The 15,265-nt window shown below is 51.2% G+C and overlaps 1 protein-coding gene across 2 annotated transcripts in view; it reads left to right on the forward strand.

The window, feature by feature from the left end:
- The window catches only part of NUP93 (nucleoporin 93), a 1,186,812-nt gene that overhangs the window by 472,657 nt on the left and 698,890 nt on the right, over window positions 1-15,265 (forward strand). For both annotated transcript variants that reach the window (XM_069640327.1, XM_069640334.1), the window contains 2 exons: window positions 1,365-1,522; window positions 3,274-3,439. In XM_069640327.1, the coding sequence (XP_069496428.1) occupies window positions 1,365-1,522; window positions 3,274-3,439 (324 nt within the window). The remainder of the gene's footprint in view (window positions 1-1,364; window positions 1,523-3,273; window positions 3,440-15,265) is intronic.

Genomic DNA, 15,265 nt, shown 5'->3' on the forward strand with positions numbered 1-15,265 from the left:
TAAGGGAGTTGGTTCCATAATTTTAAATGTATTCTGTTAAAGTGTGGCTCTGCCCTCGCGCCCTGGAAACCAACTTCATCCCAGTAATGAGTGTATTAGTCTTTGCTGAACGTAGCACTAAAGTTGGAACAAAAATAGTGATCTGCTTTCACAGCTAAGTTCAAGGACGTTTCCACACACACACCTGTGTAATTCATAACGTTTTAGACTTTGTTTGCTCTAACTGGGAGCCAGTGTAGGCATTGTAACCCCTTGGAAACCTGCTATTTCCTTAGGTGAAGTACCAACCTTAATGATCCGTTCTCTACCCTCTGGAGTTTTTCAGAGCACTACTTGAGCATCCCCAGATAGACACAGTTTAAATCCGATCTGTGATTGACCCAGCACTTTCTTTCTATAATTTAAGGCAATCCGATTGAGAATGGATTATGACTCTGTAGAAAGGTGTTGGTTACCTCATTAAAATAGGAACTAAAGCCATTTCCTTAACCTTTAGAACCTATAGGCATTTCCCTCCCCTCTTCTCATTGTTATCCTCCTGCCCATTGTCCCCTTCTCCCTTTTTCCTTTGCCCCTTTTCCTGCTACTTCTTTTCCTAGCCCCCTTTTTCCAGTCACCCCATTTTCCCTGCTCTTTTTTCCCAGCGCTCCCTTTCACACCACTATTCTGCCTCTCAATTTGTTGCTCTGCCCGCCCCCCCTTTGTCCCCTCTGCCCGCCCCCCCCCATTGTCCCCTCTGCCCTCCCCATTCGTCCCCCCTCTGGTCCACCTTTGTCCCCGCTGCCCCCTCTTTGTCCCCTCTGTCCTCACCTCTGTCCCCCTTTTGTTACCTTTGCCCCCCCTTTTGTCCACTTTGCCCCCCCTTCTCACCACTCCCCACCCATCATTTCTCTCTTTGGGATCTCCCGGAATAATTTTGCTCTTTAGGATCTCTATTTTCCTTCTTCTGTCGGGACCCCCATTTCCATCTTTGTACCTCGCCTTTCTCTTCTCTGGATTCCCTTTTTCTCATTGTTCCTTTCTTTCTCTCTTCTGACCTCCCCTTTGTCTTTTCAGGACCCCTATCCCCAGTTTCTCTCGTCTTCCTGTCCTTTTCCTTACTTACACATCTCTCTTCTTGGTACCCTCCTCTCGGCATCATTTTCACTTTCCTTTGCTTTTTTATCTGGACTCTTTTCTTACCTTCTCTGTCACTGTGCCTTTCCCTTTTAGTGTTTTTTTTAACTTTAATTCCCACATAGTTTCCCCCAAGTGCAGTTGGCCTTTTCTGATTAAATATAAATTGCAAAACTTTGTTTTTTATTAAGCAAGACTAGTATTACTTCATAATGGATCATTGAATAGGACTACCTTCTCTTTCTCAGGATGGTGAAGTGGAAGGCCACCCTGTCTGGGCACTAATTTACTATTGCATGCGCTGTGGAGATCTAAATGCAGCTATGTTGGTGGTTAACCGTGCACAACATCAGTTGGGAGAATTTAAGAATTGGTTTCAAGAATACATCCAAAGTGAAGACAGAAGGTATTTACGCACCACAAGTGTCAAGAAAGAGTCGGAAAGCCAATGATTTGTGCTATAAATGCATTATTTTTTCACTTGAATGCTCCCAGTCACTGCATGATGGACGTAATCATATTCTCTATAGGATTAACTGTCACTTTTATTGACATTGTTTTTTTTGTGTACGTTGGTTTGTTTTCTGTTCTAATGATCAATTGTGGCTTTGGACAATGCTAGTTCTGGAGCTCTCATTACAGAGGTATTTGAATCCTGGCACATGAGCAAAGTATATGAAGTGACAGATTGCAGCAATGCCTAACAGTGCTCTGCTGATTGCCCTTCTTAACCAGCTAAAGAAAATAGTGCAAAGTCACACCGCAATAAGGTTTAGGGTTCTGCTTTATGTGCTGGACGTCAAAATGTTAAGAACTCCCCATCCTTTTACTTGCAAAGTAGAGCATTATCCTAACTAGTCCTGACTTGGAAGTGAGGTTCATGGTTTGTTACAAATGTAACACAACTTAGTGATATTAAATGCCAAGACAATGACAGCCTTTTAGAAGCCTAAAGTCACAGCAAATAGTCCACATGGGTGGAACCACGCTGTTCATATCATAAAATAGTAATGTTCCAATGGCATGGAAAAATATTATGTCAGCCTTTCCAACTTTGGTTCATTCATGTATGATCCCACCCCAATCCTGGAGCCAATACACTTAAAAAGGTGTAGCTGATGAATTGGGTTCCCATTTATCACATAGTGTGCCTGCCTTACATTTAGTTTTTCATGGCACAGGTCTTGTTCCACTTCTTTTTAATGTGTATGTAGATTGGTTTCATGATTTTATCTGAACCCTTGGATGACAAGGCGCAGGTTCTTTGATGCTCTAACCTATGTCTTGTATACTGCAAAGCTAGTGGATGCAGTCTCCAGCCTGTCGTGGTCTGACCTCCCTGTATGGATGTGGGTGAACTGGTCAGATTCAATCCAAGATTGTCAGTTGTATGATCTGGGACCACATGAAGGGGGTCCATTGACATGATTTAATAGGACTTGCTTGTTATTTTACAGATGGATTTTTTTAAACCAGTGGGCAGTTTAAACTATTTTGGTCGGCGAAAGGCTGTAATAAAGGTCGCCCAATGATGCAAGATCAATTCATTATTAGTCTATGTCTACTAAATAAGGCTGAAAATCATGGTATTGGACCAAGCTTGTGTTACTATAGGAAAATGGAGTCACATCAATGAAAGGTTTCGGAAACGCACACAACAATGCCAAGGGTAGGCAGACAAGATCTTTGGTTTGTATCTCTGGATGCTTCAAGGATTCCAATTGTTTTACCTGGATTTCAAATCTTTGGTTGTATACTTTCTGATGGTGCAAATGGAGTATGAAACACAGTCCATGTGCAGAATGGTGAGTTAGCCACATTAAGACATTTTTCCTGTCCTTAAGTCCCTTCAATGTGTCGGTAGTGGGATAAATACATTTGCAGCTATTGCCTCCTGATTTATGGCAAAGGACACCACGAGAGCCTCCCCACAGGCAGTCTTTACAAGTTTTCAGCCTGATGCAAATCAACTCGTTCAGTAACATTTGCATGCTCTTACATAGTGTTTGCCACTCAGAATATGTGTAATATTCCTAATTTTGCTAAAGTACATAATGCAAATTTCATTTTTACAGCAGTACTTAGCTGGTTGTTGGGATGGTTCAAACCATTTTCTGTTCAACGTTTATTTGTTCATATTAACCTTCTCCATTCTAGATTGCCTCCTACTACCGAGAACAAACTTCGCCTTCATTACAGACGGGCTCTGCGGAACAGCACTGACCCTTATAAAAGAGCCGTTTATTGCATCATTGGGAAATGTGACATCTCCGACAGCCACAGTGACATTGCTGATAAAACAGAAGACTATCTCTGGCTTAAGGTAGGTAAACTGTTAATCAATACCTTCAAAACTATTTATCAGTTCCCCTCGATTCTTATAGTTGAGATTTAAAATGCTTGATTTGTACAGCACTCCATACTGTGCTGTTTGGAAGAAAGTTCACTTTGCAGCCATATACGTTCTTTTAAAGCATGAATATTTTAAAGATAAATGTGATGTGCATAAACCTGCTCTCTTGTGAGCTCAGAAGTTGAACCTGTTTTTTCTGAATGCTTAAAATCTGTAGTTGGTCCAGGGTGTGCAGGTAATTTGCTAAGGGTTATTTCACAAAGCGCGCAGTAGATAGAATCAAGCAAAATCCCTAAGAACACAACAGTAGAAAACGTGAACATTGTTTATTCTAATTTTTCAAGGATACGGTTGTATGAGACTAATTAGGAATATTTCTCAGTTTGCTTTGCATGGTTAACACAAGTCTGAATCCTGCCTGGAGTTTTAAAATCTGCTTCAATGGATAAGTAGACTTAGTCTTGGTTTTATTGTCTTCCCCATACTGCAATGACACAAAGTGTAGACAGAGCTTGCCTGTCTTACGCTGATAACTGAAACATTTAAAACAAGAACAGGCTGAGACTGTATGTAATAACTTTGTGAAGAGTGTTGTGAACTTATTCCGGGATAACAAATGGATCTTGTAGCCCTGCTATGTCATGAAGAACGATCCAGTTCAGAATGTGAAATTGGTTACAAAATCAGGGACACTCCGGTTTTCTTGTGGGGTTCTGCGCATCTGTATTGATTTGTAAGAGAAAAACAAATGCACAGATTACTCTTGTAGGTGCTTAGTTACACTGCGCTGTTTGTCAGTGAAAGACATTGGCTCTCATTTTTAAGCCACTTCCACTTATAACGAATATAGTAATGAAAGTCTGCAATCGTCAATGACTCTGATACCAATTTCCTGACTTGAGAATACGGCGTGATTTGAATTGTCGAAAGATCAATTCAAGAAGCATACATGCCATCATTGTCCATTACATTCGGGAGACTGTGGTAGAGTTCTGGTTTTTACTTTGCATTCTGGGACTTGTAGTCCTGGATTTTCCCATTATAAACCCAGGAATAAGACCCAGAATGCAAAGGCAAAACCAAGACTTCACTAGTGGCCCCCACATGGAATCGATAATGTTGGCATGAATTCCTCTGCAGTTGACCTTTCACACAAGATGGGGTCAGTCTCTTACTCAGACCTAGTTAGTTAATGCATCTTGAATGCTCGGGTGCCTGTGTATGCAAAATTTAAAAGAAGACAAAAATGCCCCCAAAAATGCCATTCTGCTAAATTGAACGAGGAGATGGTTAAAAATAAATCTCACAAATGAAGGCCATTACTATCCTATTCATCAGTATTATGGCTATAATACCGTTTTATGAAGGCACATCTTTTAGCATTCACTGTATTTCTCCAGCATGGGGTCTGGCATGGATTCACATGCTCATGAATATTCCCCGTCGTCAGGCCGGGAATCCTTGGTATAGAAAAAATCAGTATCCGTTTCGTTTCTGATCTGTCTTTCTCAGTAGTAACCAATCACTGGTCTCTGGGTCATACTGCCCCCAGCCAATGACTGCCCTCTCCCTAAGCCCCACCCCTGGCAGCCATCCTCAGATTTTTACCGTTACGTTCAAGTGTTGGGAGTCCTCGTGCTTAGCTCTCGAGCTTTTGCTGCGTTTTCATGCTTTTTCAGGAGATTTTCTCATTTTTCGGTTAAAAGAGCCTCAAGCTCCACCGTTTCTACTTCCGGTCAACGGGGATCCGTTTCGGAGTTTTCTACGCCCCTCAAGGGTGAAGATTTCGTCGAGTTACGCATTTGGAGGATTCCAGAAGTTCCGAGGCCTACCCCGGACATGGCCCAGGAGAAAGGGAGCTTGAAGCCCGGGAAGCTATTAAGGACCTGCTCTGGATGCCAGCTTCAGAACTTTTTCAAGGAGGATGAGCATTTGTTATGCCTCTACTGTCTCCATGAGGACAAGACGCACAAGGAAAAGGACTGCGCGTTTTGTGGAAACATGTCGGAGCGGACCATGAAGGATCGCCACCTCCGTCTCGCCAACTGGCTGGAAGATAAGAGCCCGCCAGGCGAGAAGAAGAAGAAGTCTGAGTGGTCTTCTAAGTCCTGTGAGGGTGCTCCGGTGACGGGGGCCCAACAAAAGGCTAAGCACCGGGAGCGCCGAACGGTCGGGCTCCTTGGCTTCCAGGCAGGGCGCAGCCTCCCCGGCGCCATCGACCACGAGCCAACGCTCTGGCTCGGGTAAGAGGAAGTCCGAGAACCCGGTGTAGCTTCTGGAGAGGCCCCGGTCGATCTCGAAGACTCCGGCAGAGGGGGAGCGAGGCTCGGACCCTCCCCCGAAGGTGAAGGCCCCAGGCGTACAGAAGGTGACGTTGGCCGTGATTCACCCTGCTAGGACCTCGATTGAGGATGTCGCTGCGGCCCTGGCTCAGCCTGTGGAGGCTACACCAGTGGAGGCGCCCTCAGGTACCAGAGTCTCCCTGCCACCGCGGAGGGAGTAGTCTTTCAGGCCCATCGAGAAGACCCCCACAAAGTCCTCGTTGGAAAGGGGTGGGGGAGGTGGTGGTGGCCATCGTGGATACGGACACGACCTCTGAAGAGGAGCTCATCCAAGTCGTGGAGGAGACCCAGCCCATCGGGAGGGATCCCGACGAGGGCGAGGGCGACAGTGACGCAGACGAGGCTCCTCAAGAGCCCTCACGCCCGTCGTTTCCGGAGCCGCAGGACACCTCAGCGGCCATTTTGTCGGCCATCCAGTCCTTATGCTTGGAGATAAGGACTAGGTTGCCCCTTCCCCCGACGGAGTAGCCTGAGCCAGACCCGTCAGAGGATCCGGAGCCAGGACCTTTGGGGAGCCCACCGCCTAAGAGGAGGAGGATGCATCCAAGGCCTCCTCTCCCGCCTCTGTGGCCTTCTCTGCCTTCCCCCCTGGTCCACTACCCACGGGGATGATACAGGCATGGACACGACTACGACGGGTACGGATGACAACGGAGGCGACGACGGGACGTGCCCCCCGTCGCCCCCTGCCCGGGCGTCCCCGCCCGACGAGATTGGATCTTTCCATGCAATGATTTCCAGGGCATCCAAGCTCTTCCAGCTCTGCCCCGAGGAAAAGGAGGGGATCCTTTACCAGCGGCGCGAGGCTAAAAGGAAGACGGTCCTCGCCGTACCGCTTCTTGATGACATCTGGGATGAGGGGCTCGCCCTCCTCAAGAACCCTGCCACGGCTCCTGCGAAGAGGGACCGGTACGAGAAGAAGTACCGGGTCCCCGACGCTGCCCCCTTGTGCCTTAGGGCGCAACCTACCCCGGACTCGGTCGTCTCGGCGGCGGCCAAGAAGAAAGCGGGGGGGGCATCGGCCTCGACTTCAACCTCCCCTCCGGACGGTGAGGGTAGGAAACTGGATGCGATGGGACGACGGGTCATCTCATCTGCAGCGACGACCATCAAGGCAGCCAACGCCCTGGCCATCGTAGCCCGCTACGACAGGGAGTTGTGGTTCAAGATCGCCCCTCTGTTGGACTTCCTTCCGGATGCCAAGAGGGCTGAGGCCCTGGAAATCTTGTAGGAAGGTGAGATTGCCTCAGACCACGCCATTACGGTGGCTACGGACATCGCCGACACCGGTTTCCGTCAGTTGGGCAACAGCATTTGCCTGAGACGACGAGGATAGCTCAGGGCGACGGATTTCCGCCAGGACGTTCAGACCAAGGTTTTGGACATGCCGTTCGATGGGAACAGCCTTTTTGGTAAGGCGGTTGATGAATCCCTTCAGGCGATCAAGACGGACACGGAGACGGCCCGTGCAGTGGGTGTGCTCCAACAACGACGGCCGCCCTTTCGGAGTTCCGGAGGCAGACAGGGTGCCTCCAAGGGAGCCGGCAGCAGCTCCTCTACTTACCGTCAAGCAGCAAGGCCTTCGTCACAGGAGGCCTACAGGGGACGTGGCAAGTCAGGTGGATCCCGCCGTCGTCGCCAAGGTGGTCAAGGAGGCAAAGCGGCCTCCAAGCAAGATTGAACCGTCTGTCGGGTCAGGCCCCTGCCGAAGCACCCCGGTGGGAGGCCGGCTGACGAAGTTCGTCGGCGTGTGGGAGTCCATCTCCACCGACCGTTGGGTGCTGGACGCACTGGCCCTGGGGCATGCCCTCGAGTTCCAGAAGAGGTGCCCCCGCATTCCTCCCGAGGCCAGGAAGGAAAATCACGTCCCTAAACTGCTGTTGGAAGTACGGGCGATGCTCAGGAAAGGTGCCATCGAGCTCATCCCGAAGAGGCTTCGGGGCTCCGGAGTTTACTCAAGATACTTCCTCGTGAGGAAGAAGACAGGAGGATGGCGTCCCATCCTGGACCTGCGACGGCTAAACAAATACATCAAGGCACAAAAGTTCTGGATGGTCACCCTCCAGCATGTGCTGGGACAGCTGGAGGAGGGTGATTTCCTGTCGTCGTTGGACTTGGTGGATGCTTACTTCCACATCCCTATTCTAAAGAGGCACCGAAAGTTCCTCAGGTTCGTGGTCAAAGGGCGGCACTACCAGTTCAAGGCCCTCCCGTTCGGATTAAAATCGGCACCCAGGGTGTTCACCAAGTGCCTAGCACCGGTGGCTGCGCCTGCAGGGGATCCACGTCTACCCCTACCTGGACGACTGGCTCATACGGGCAAGGACAAGGGAGCTCGCCGTGGAACACACTGCGAAGTCCGTCCAGCTGCTCACGGACCTGGGGTTCTCCAACTTTCCAAAATCCCACCTGGTCCCGTCGCAAGTCGCCCTGTTTCTGGGAGCACAGCTCGACACAGTGGCGCGGCGGGCCTCACCGTTGGAGGAAAGGATAAGGAGCATCCTAGGAAAGGTGCAAAGTGTACTGGCCACGGACGTGGCCAGAGTGAGGTCTATCAAGTCCCTCCTCGGAATGATGTCCTCCTGCATTTATCTGGTGCCCCATTGCAGACTTCGGATGCGGCCCTTGCAAGAATTTCTCGACGCCCACTGGATCCAGACTACGGGCAGCTTCGAGGACAGGATCTCGCTTGACGAAACGTTCCGTCAGGCGATACGATGGTGGGGTGTCCGCGCTCATCTGACAGCGGGAACAGGCTTCCTAGCCCCGGCCCACCAGGTGACGGTGACGACGGATGCCTCCCTGGAAGGTTGGGGAGCGCACACCAGGGGCCTCCACGCGAGAGGCCTTTGGTGCTCAGAGGAGAAGACTCTCCACATCAACATCTTGGAGCTCCGCGCAGTGTTCTGGGCCCTCAGGTCCTTCCTTCCGTCCCTCAAGGGCAAGGTGGTGAGGATCTTCACCGACAACACCACCACGATGTTTTACATTCGGAAGCAGGGCGGAACCAGATCCCCTGCCCTGTCCAAGGAAGCCCAGGATCTGTGGCATTGGGCCATCGCACAAGGGATGTTTCTGGTACCCTTTCATCTGGCAGGGATAAAAAACACCATCGCTGACTCACTCAGGAGGGAGCTACGCTCGTGCCACGAGTGGGAACTGCGCCAGGATCAAGTGGACCGACTCTTCCGACGATGGGGCAAACCCCAGATCGATCTCTTCGCGACGGCGGCAAACTCCAAGTGCCGGAGGTTCGCCAGCAGGTTTCCCCAACCGAGGAGCATGGGTGATGCTTTCTCGTTCGCTTGGGACGGCCTGCTCCTTTATGCATTCCCGCCGTTGCTACTCCGGCTCGTCAACCAGCTCAAAAGGTCCCGGTGCAGGATGATCCTCGTCGCACCGGCGTGGCCGAGGCAGATCTGGTTCCCGGACCTTCTGGACTTGTCAGCGTCCACACCAGTCAAGCTACCGACGCACGCGGATCTTCTCTCCAGAGAAGGAGGCGCCATTCTTCATCACGAACCAGAGTCGCTGAATTTGCAGGCCTGGCTCCTGCAGCACTAGAGTTTGGAGGATACGACATTCCGGCTGTCTGCAGAGAGGTTCTTGCAAAGGCCAGGGCATCCTCTCAAATGCTACGGACACAAATGGAAGAGGTTCTCTGTCTGGTGCCAGGCACAGAAGATTAACCCTCTGCGGATTACGGCCCCTCAAGTATTGCCGTACCTACTGTCTTTGGCCAAGGCTGGCCTATCTCACGCTTCCATCAAGGTACATCTGGCTGCCGTCTCACGTTACACCAGAACTACAGGACGGGCGTCCTTGTGGTCTCATCGTCTGGTGAAGGAATTTATGAAAGGACTGTTCCGATCATTCCCGCCGGTGAAGGCCCCTGCTCCGGCGTGGGAGCTCAACGTGGTACTAACTAGGCTCATGGGGGCCCCATTCGAGCCTATGCATTCAGTGCCGTTGAAGTTTCTGTCGTGGAAGACAGCATTCCTCGTGGCCATCACCTCTGCACGACGAGTGTGAGAGATCCAGGCCCTGTCTTGCAAGCCTCCATACTTGACTTTTCACGACACAAGGGTGGTACTGAGGACGCACCCCTCCTTCATGCCCAAGGTGCCGTCAGACTTCCACCTCAACGAGCCATTGGTGTTGCCAGTTTTCTTCCCGTCGCCTTCATCGCCGGCTGAGAGGACTCTGCACTCGCTAGATGTAGCTAGAGCGCTGAAGTTCTACGTGGACCGCACAAAGTGTTTCCGGAAGACATCACAGCTGTTTGTGAACTTTGGACCTGTGAATCAAGGGAAGGCTCTCTCGAAGACTTCCATTTCCAGATGGCTCTCCGGCTGCATCATGCACTGTCACCGGTTGGCAAACCGACCGCTGCCCGGCCGTCCGAGAGCCCATTCGACCAGAGCGATCGCTGCTACTACGGCGTTCCTGTCTGGTGTGCCCCTGCTCGACATCTGCAGGGCTGCTACGTGGAGGTCGACGCACACCTTCACGAGATTCTACTGCGTCGACCGGGATTCCAGGGAGGAGTCCAGAGTCGGCCAGGCAGTGCTGCCCAACCTGTTCGCCTAAGGTGAGCCTGGTGAGGAGGTAAGAGTTGCTTAATGTTGAGTTGTTGTATTGCTTGATATTGAGCCTTGTGCCACCTCCCGTGGTTGTGCATGTGTATACTGATATGTATTCTTATATTCATGAGCATGTGAATCCATGCCAGACCGCATGCTGGAGAAGGAACAAGTTACTTACCTGTAACTGTTGTTCTCCAGCATGGGTCTGGCATGGATTCACATGCAAACCCTCCCGTCTACCCCTCTGCGGCTCTTCACTTGGTCATACTGCCACTTCACGTGCTACAAAATCTGAGGATGGCTGCCAGGGGTGGGGCTTGGGGAGAGGGCAGTCAAAGGCTGGGGGCAGTATGACCCAGAGACCAGTGATTGGTTACTACTGAGAAAGACAGATCAGAAACGAAACTGATACTGATTTTTTCTATACCGAGGATTCCTGGCCTGACGACGGGGAATATTCATGAGGATGTGAATCCATGCCAGACCCATGCTGGAGAACAACAGTTACAGGTAAGTAACTTGTTCCATACTTGGAATAGACTTTTCTGTTTAAACTTTCAGTCAAGATTTTTTAAAATCAAAATAGAGACTTGTTCCATGGAAGCATCCAAGAGCGTTCCCCAAAGTTGTATCACCTTTTCATATTGTGCAGGTAATTGAGTAGTTCCCTGTCTTTAAAGACTTGCAGTCCTCAACAAAAATATAGTTTGACTGTTTAGATGCAAATGAAGTGATCATTTATTTATTTTTTCTTTTTTTTTGGTGGGGTATTTATAATGTATTGTGCAGGAAAGAAGTAGGACTTTGAAGATCCAAAACAGTTCTTTGAAATGTGTGGACTTTTACATAAGGGCAATTAAGTTCCTGGAGCACAGTCTAGCATTAGACTCCAATAACAAGAGTCTGAATTAATCCCAAATCCTGTCTCCTCCCCAGCTAACTGACTCACTGCTCTATCTTCTAACATCAGTACATTACACACAGCAGCTTTATGGCTACTAACACTCATTAGACGGGCAGTGCTACAGCTCACCGCTTTAAAGCTTCCTGCCCCCTCCCTCCCAGTGGCTAGCTTGGGTTCTCCCCTCCGGATAAAACACATTCTTTCAGGCTGCACTCTTGCGCCCCCTATAACCCACTAACACCTTATTGTACTTCTAGTAACCTCTTTGAGCAAGACTGGGGCGTCTTTGGGCCAGGGGAAACCACCGGCTATATGGTGCGATGGTTCTATGTGATATTCACCCATTTTAAAGCCTGAATACAAAAAAGAACGATTTTGTTGGGCGGTGTTTGTGTTGGCTTTAAAATGCAGAAATGGCACACACTGCACCCCTCCTTCCCCACCCGGTCCCACTGATTTTTGTTTAACCCCCGCCAAACCCTCCCATGTTCTCACCCACCACCCCTTCCTGGCACAACACACGCATACCCCCTACACTTTCGCACACAGACACATACACCCACTCATCCGCATACACACACGCACCTGTACTCTTACGTCCCGTCCCCTTTCCTCCATACTGCATGGGCGTCCCTCGCTAGAGACGGGAGACGGAACATTTTTCACCAGAAAAACCTTCTTTCCCTTTAAATTTAGAGGTGCACGGGGCGCAGCCCTGGGAGCACACGGGGCACAGCCCTGGGAGCATGCGCTCGCCTGAATCAGCCCACCAGTGCCACTCCTCAGTCCCCTTTTCCGCGTCAATGAGAACGGGCCAATTTCACCAGCGCTCCTGAGTTTGGCTTCAAGCATGTAATACCACACACTCTTCCCCAGATACTTCTATATTTGTCTTCTTTTTGTCATTCAGGTACTTGGTCCTCAGGCGTCGTGCTCCTCCCGCCGCATGTTGACTTCAGCGGGCTTCAGCAGGTGTCCAGCCTGCGAGGTGCTCTTTCCTATGTCCGTGTGATGCTGGAAATGCATCGGAGGGACAGGGCCTCCGTATCCTTTTCCTTTACTGCTTTTCATCGTGTGTTCTGTTGTGTTTTCCGCGCAGGAGTTCATGCGGGACTCCTGGCGGGGCAGCTCTCTTTCTTTTGGTTTGGTGAACGGACCTGCGGGATACCCTTATGGCACCCATGGGTGGGGGTACAACCCTGTGCCCCTAGTGTATGTTTTTGGGCACCTGCGGGTGGCCCACAGAGCAGGGTATGGGCTGGTGGCAGCTCCTTTCTGAATTTGACAGGTGAGCGGAGTATCCTCCATTTTGGGATACCCCGGCCCTGCCATTGGGATCAGTTGATTCCTGATGGAAAACAAGATGGCCCCGGTGGCCTCTTGCTTTCTATTACCCATTACCTTGTTTTCCCAAAGTCCTGGGAAGCCCTGGCTCTGTCCCTTCCCCCTGACTGGCTGTTGGGTGGAAGTGCCATATATGGTGGTGTTGTGAAGGCCCAGTCAGACTAGCTGGAGCCTTCCCGGTGATGTATCTTGTGAGTACCTCCTGTGGGTGGGACATGGGTGAATAGAGTGTGTGACGAATATGCATTCTGTGTTGTGGGTGTCTAGTATCTGGTGGTTGACACAATGACTGAGACAACCCTGCCCGAAACCGGTATGAATGCAGCTTGGAGTGTTGAATGGCTCGGTACTTGTCCCAATACACATAACTTGTTGTGAGTGTCTGGAGAGAAGTGAATGGCCTGAATACCTCGTGTGCCTGATTGGCTGGCTGCCTGCCTGCATGAATGCCCGTAGTTGTGATTGGATGCTTGAGTGTGACCCAGCGGAATGAATGGGAGATCAACAGTATATCTGGGGACCTCTCACTGCTAGGAATCGTGTTCAGAAGCTGAAGTCCACTACGACGAATAACTGGATTAACTGACGCTTGACCTTGAAGCCCTGCTGGACGAGAAGAATTGCTGTTGCTCTCCTTCACAATCTGAAAGCTGCTGTGCCTCCAAGGACTGACCCAGAGAGGACCTGGTAAGGCGCCCTCTTCCCGAGCTACGAGGGACCATCGTGCACAGCTGATCTTTGACAACGCTCCCTGGTAGACAGACCTTCGACAGGCTGCCGACCCGATACGGGGACTGCTGCGGAACTCCAAGGAGAAGCACCTGGACTGTTGTCCGCCACTGTCGACGACCGCCGTCGCCGACCGGAGCCGCCGTGCTCCCGTTTGCCTAAGAACTTCAATTGATCATCGGATGCTCTCGTCTGCATCAGCATCCGCTTGTCTCCCGCTGGAGAAGGCCCGACCGTCGACGCGCCGAGGAGCATCCACCGGTGGGTTTCCCGCCACCTACAGACTGCAGAGACGCCGATGACTCGACGCCCTTGCTGGGCCACAGTTCTTCATCATCTCTTTGCGGTCCAGAACTATCGTCAACGAGGTGCCCCGCAAGCCTCTTCCTTGTAGGACGTCAACGCTCCGTCGTTGACGAGCACCGCTAGGAACGAAGCTGCCACTTCCCTGCCGTAGTTCACCCTGTTCACCGTCGGACGTTCGACCCGTGACTCCCGCCTTAAAGGGAGGGCTCTCAACAAGGGCCGTCGATTCCCCGACACCGAACGCCAAGTTCCCCGACATCTCACGACGATCCGTGGCTCCCGCCTGAAAGGGAGGCACTCAAGAGGGATCGGTCGGCGCATCATCGGAGAACTCTACTCCACCAGGTACATTGGGGGGGGGGTAAAACCTTAATAGGAAGAAGTAAGACTATCGAACATTATATGGACTGGGCTTGTGCTATATATCTTTATTTACAGGTTGCCCAGGTGGGGGGGGGATCTCCACTCAGAACTGCGCCTAGCGGTAGGGGTCAGTGTTCTGCCTATTGTTCCAACCATCTTACGTTCTTGCCTATCTCTATTGCTGGTTTCCTCCTTATTAATCTGTGTGACATTTAACCGTACAGTTGATGCACTTTAATGAGATTCGAGAATCTTGGCTGGGGTCCTCTGTGCCTCTCCTCTACCATATAGAGAGCGGAAGTACAGACACCCCCTACCAGTCTTTACAGTCTGACGCCCACACTCTTTGCCTCAGCTGCCTTAGCCCCAATCACGGCTGGGAGGGTTGTACCGTGTGCGACGCACTGATTCCACGCACACTGAAGAACAGGCTAGCTAGGTGGAGGGAGCTCTTTTAAAGGTCACCTCCAGAGGACTTGAAGGACTTCGTCAGACAGAGATCGAGGCCCAAAGTTCCCCCTGCAACCTAGACAGTGCGCTCCGGCCCCAGCAGCCCCCAGCCACTCCGCCAATATCACCTGCCACCTCTTCAGCCTCCATAGACCGGTTCTTCTAAAGGTTCCTGGCACTGATGCGACCCCCCCCAGACGGGGGCCATCCTGCGGAACGATGTCAGGGACTTTATCCCTCTGGTCACTACAAAGGCGCCCATAGTCATTCCTCCCATTGCTCCGGCGCCACAGGTGCCAGCGCGGCCCCCGCTGCCCCTGCCGGTTCCTTCGATTCGGCTCCCCAGCCTCCCACAGTATAGGCAGTTCCATACCAGCCTCCGGAGCAGCCCCTGGCTCCGGTCTCCACACCACAGCCCACGGCGCCCAGCACTCCTCTACCCCCTCCGGACCAGGCGGACACTCTGGTGAACACAGACGTGAAGGTGGACCCTGACAAGCCGTCGTCAGCAAAGGCCTTCTACGACAGGCTTGCAGGTTTGGCTGAATATTTTGGCCTTCCTCAACCTGAGGTCAAGCAGCCGGAGGAGGGGGGGTCTTGGCAGAAGTCCTCACCCTTGAACCCCCTACCAAAGTAGGTATCCCGATGCAGAAAGACGACGTTGTGGCCAAGAAGGGGTGGTTCAAGCCACACTCGGCCCAACCTGTCAATCAGCGCTTCGATGCCAAGTATACACAGATGGATGGGGATCCACTCTTGCTGTTGGCGCACC

Source organism: Ambystoma mexicanum, chromosome 1q (assembly GCF_040938575.1).
Source record: "Ambystoma mexicanum isolate Mex_15411 chromosome 1q, UKY_AmexF1_1, whole genome shotgun sequence".
NCBI classification, from domain to species: Eukaryota; Metazoa; Chordata; class Amphibia; order Caudata; family Ambystomatidae; genus Ambystoma; species Ambystoma mexicanum.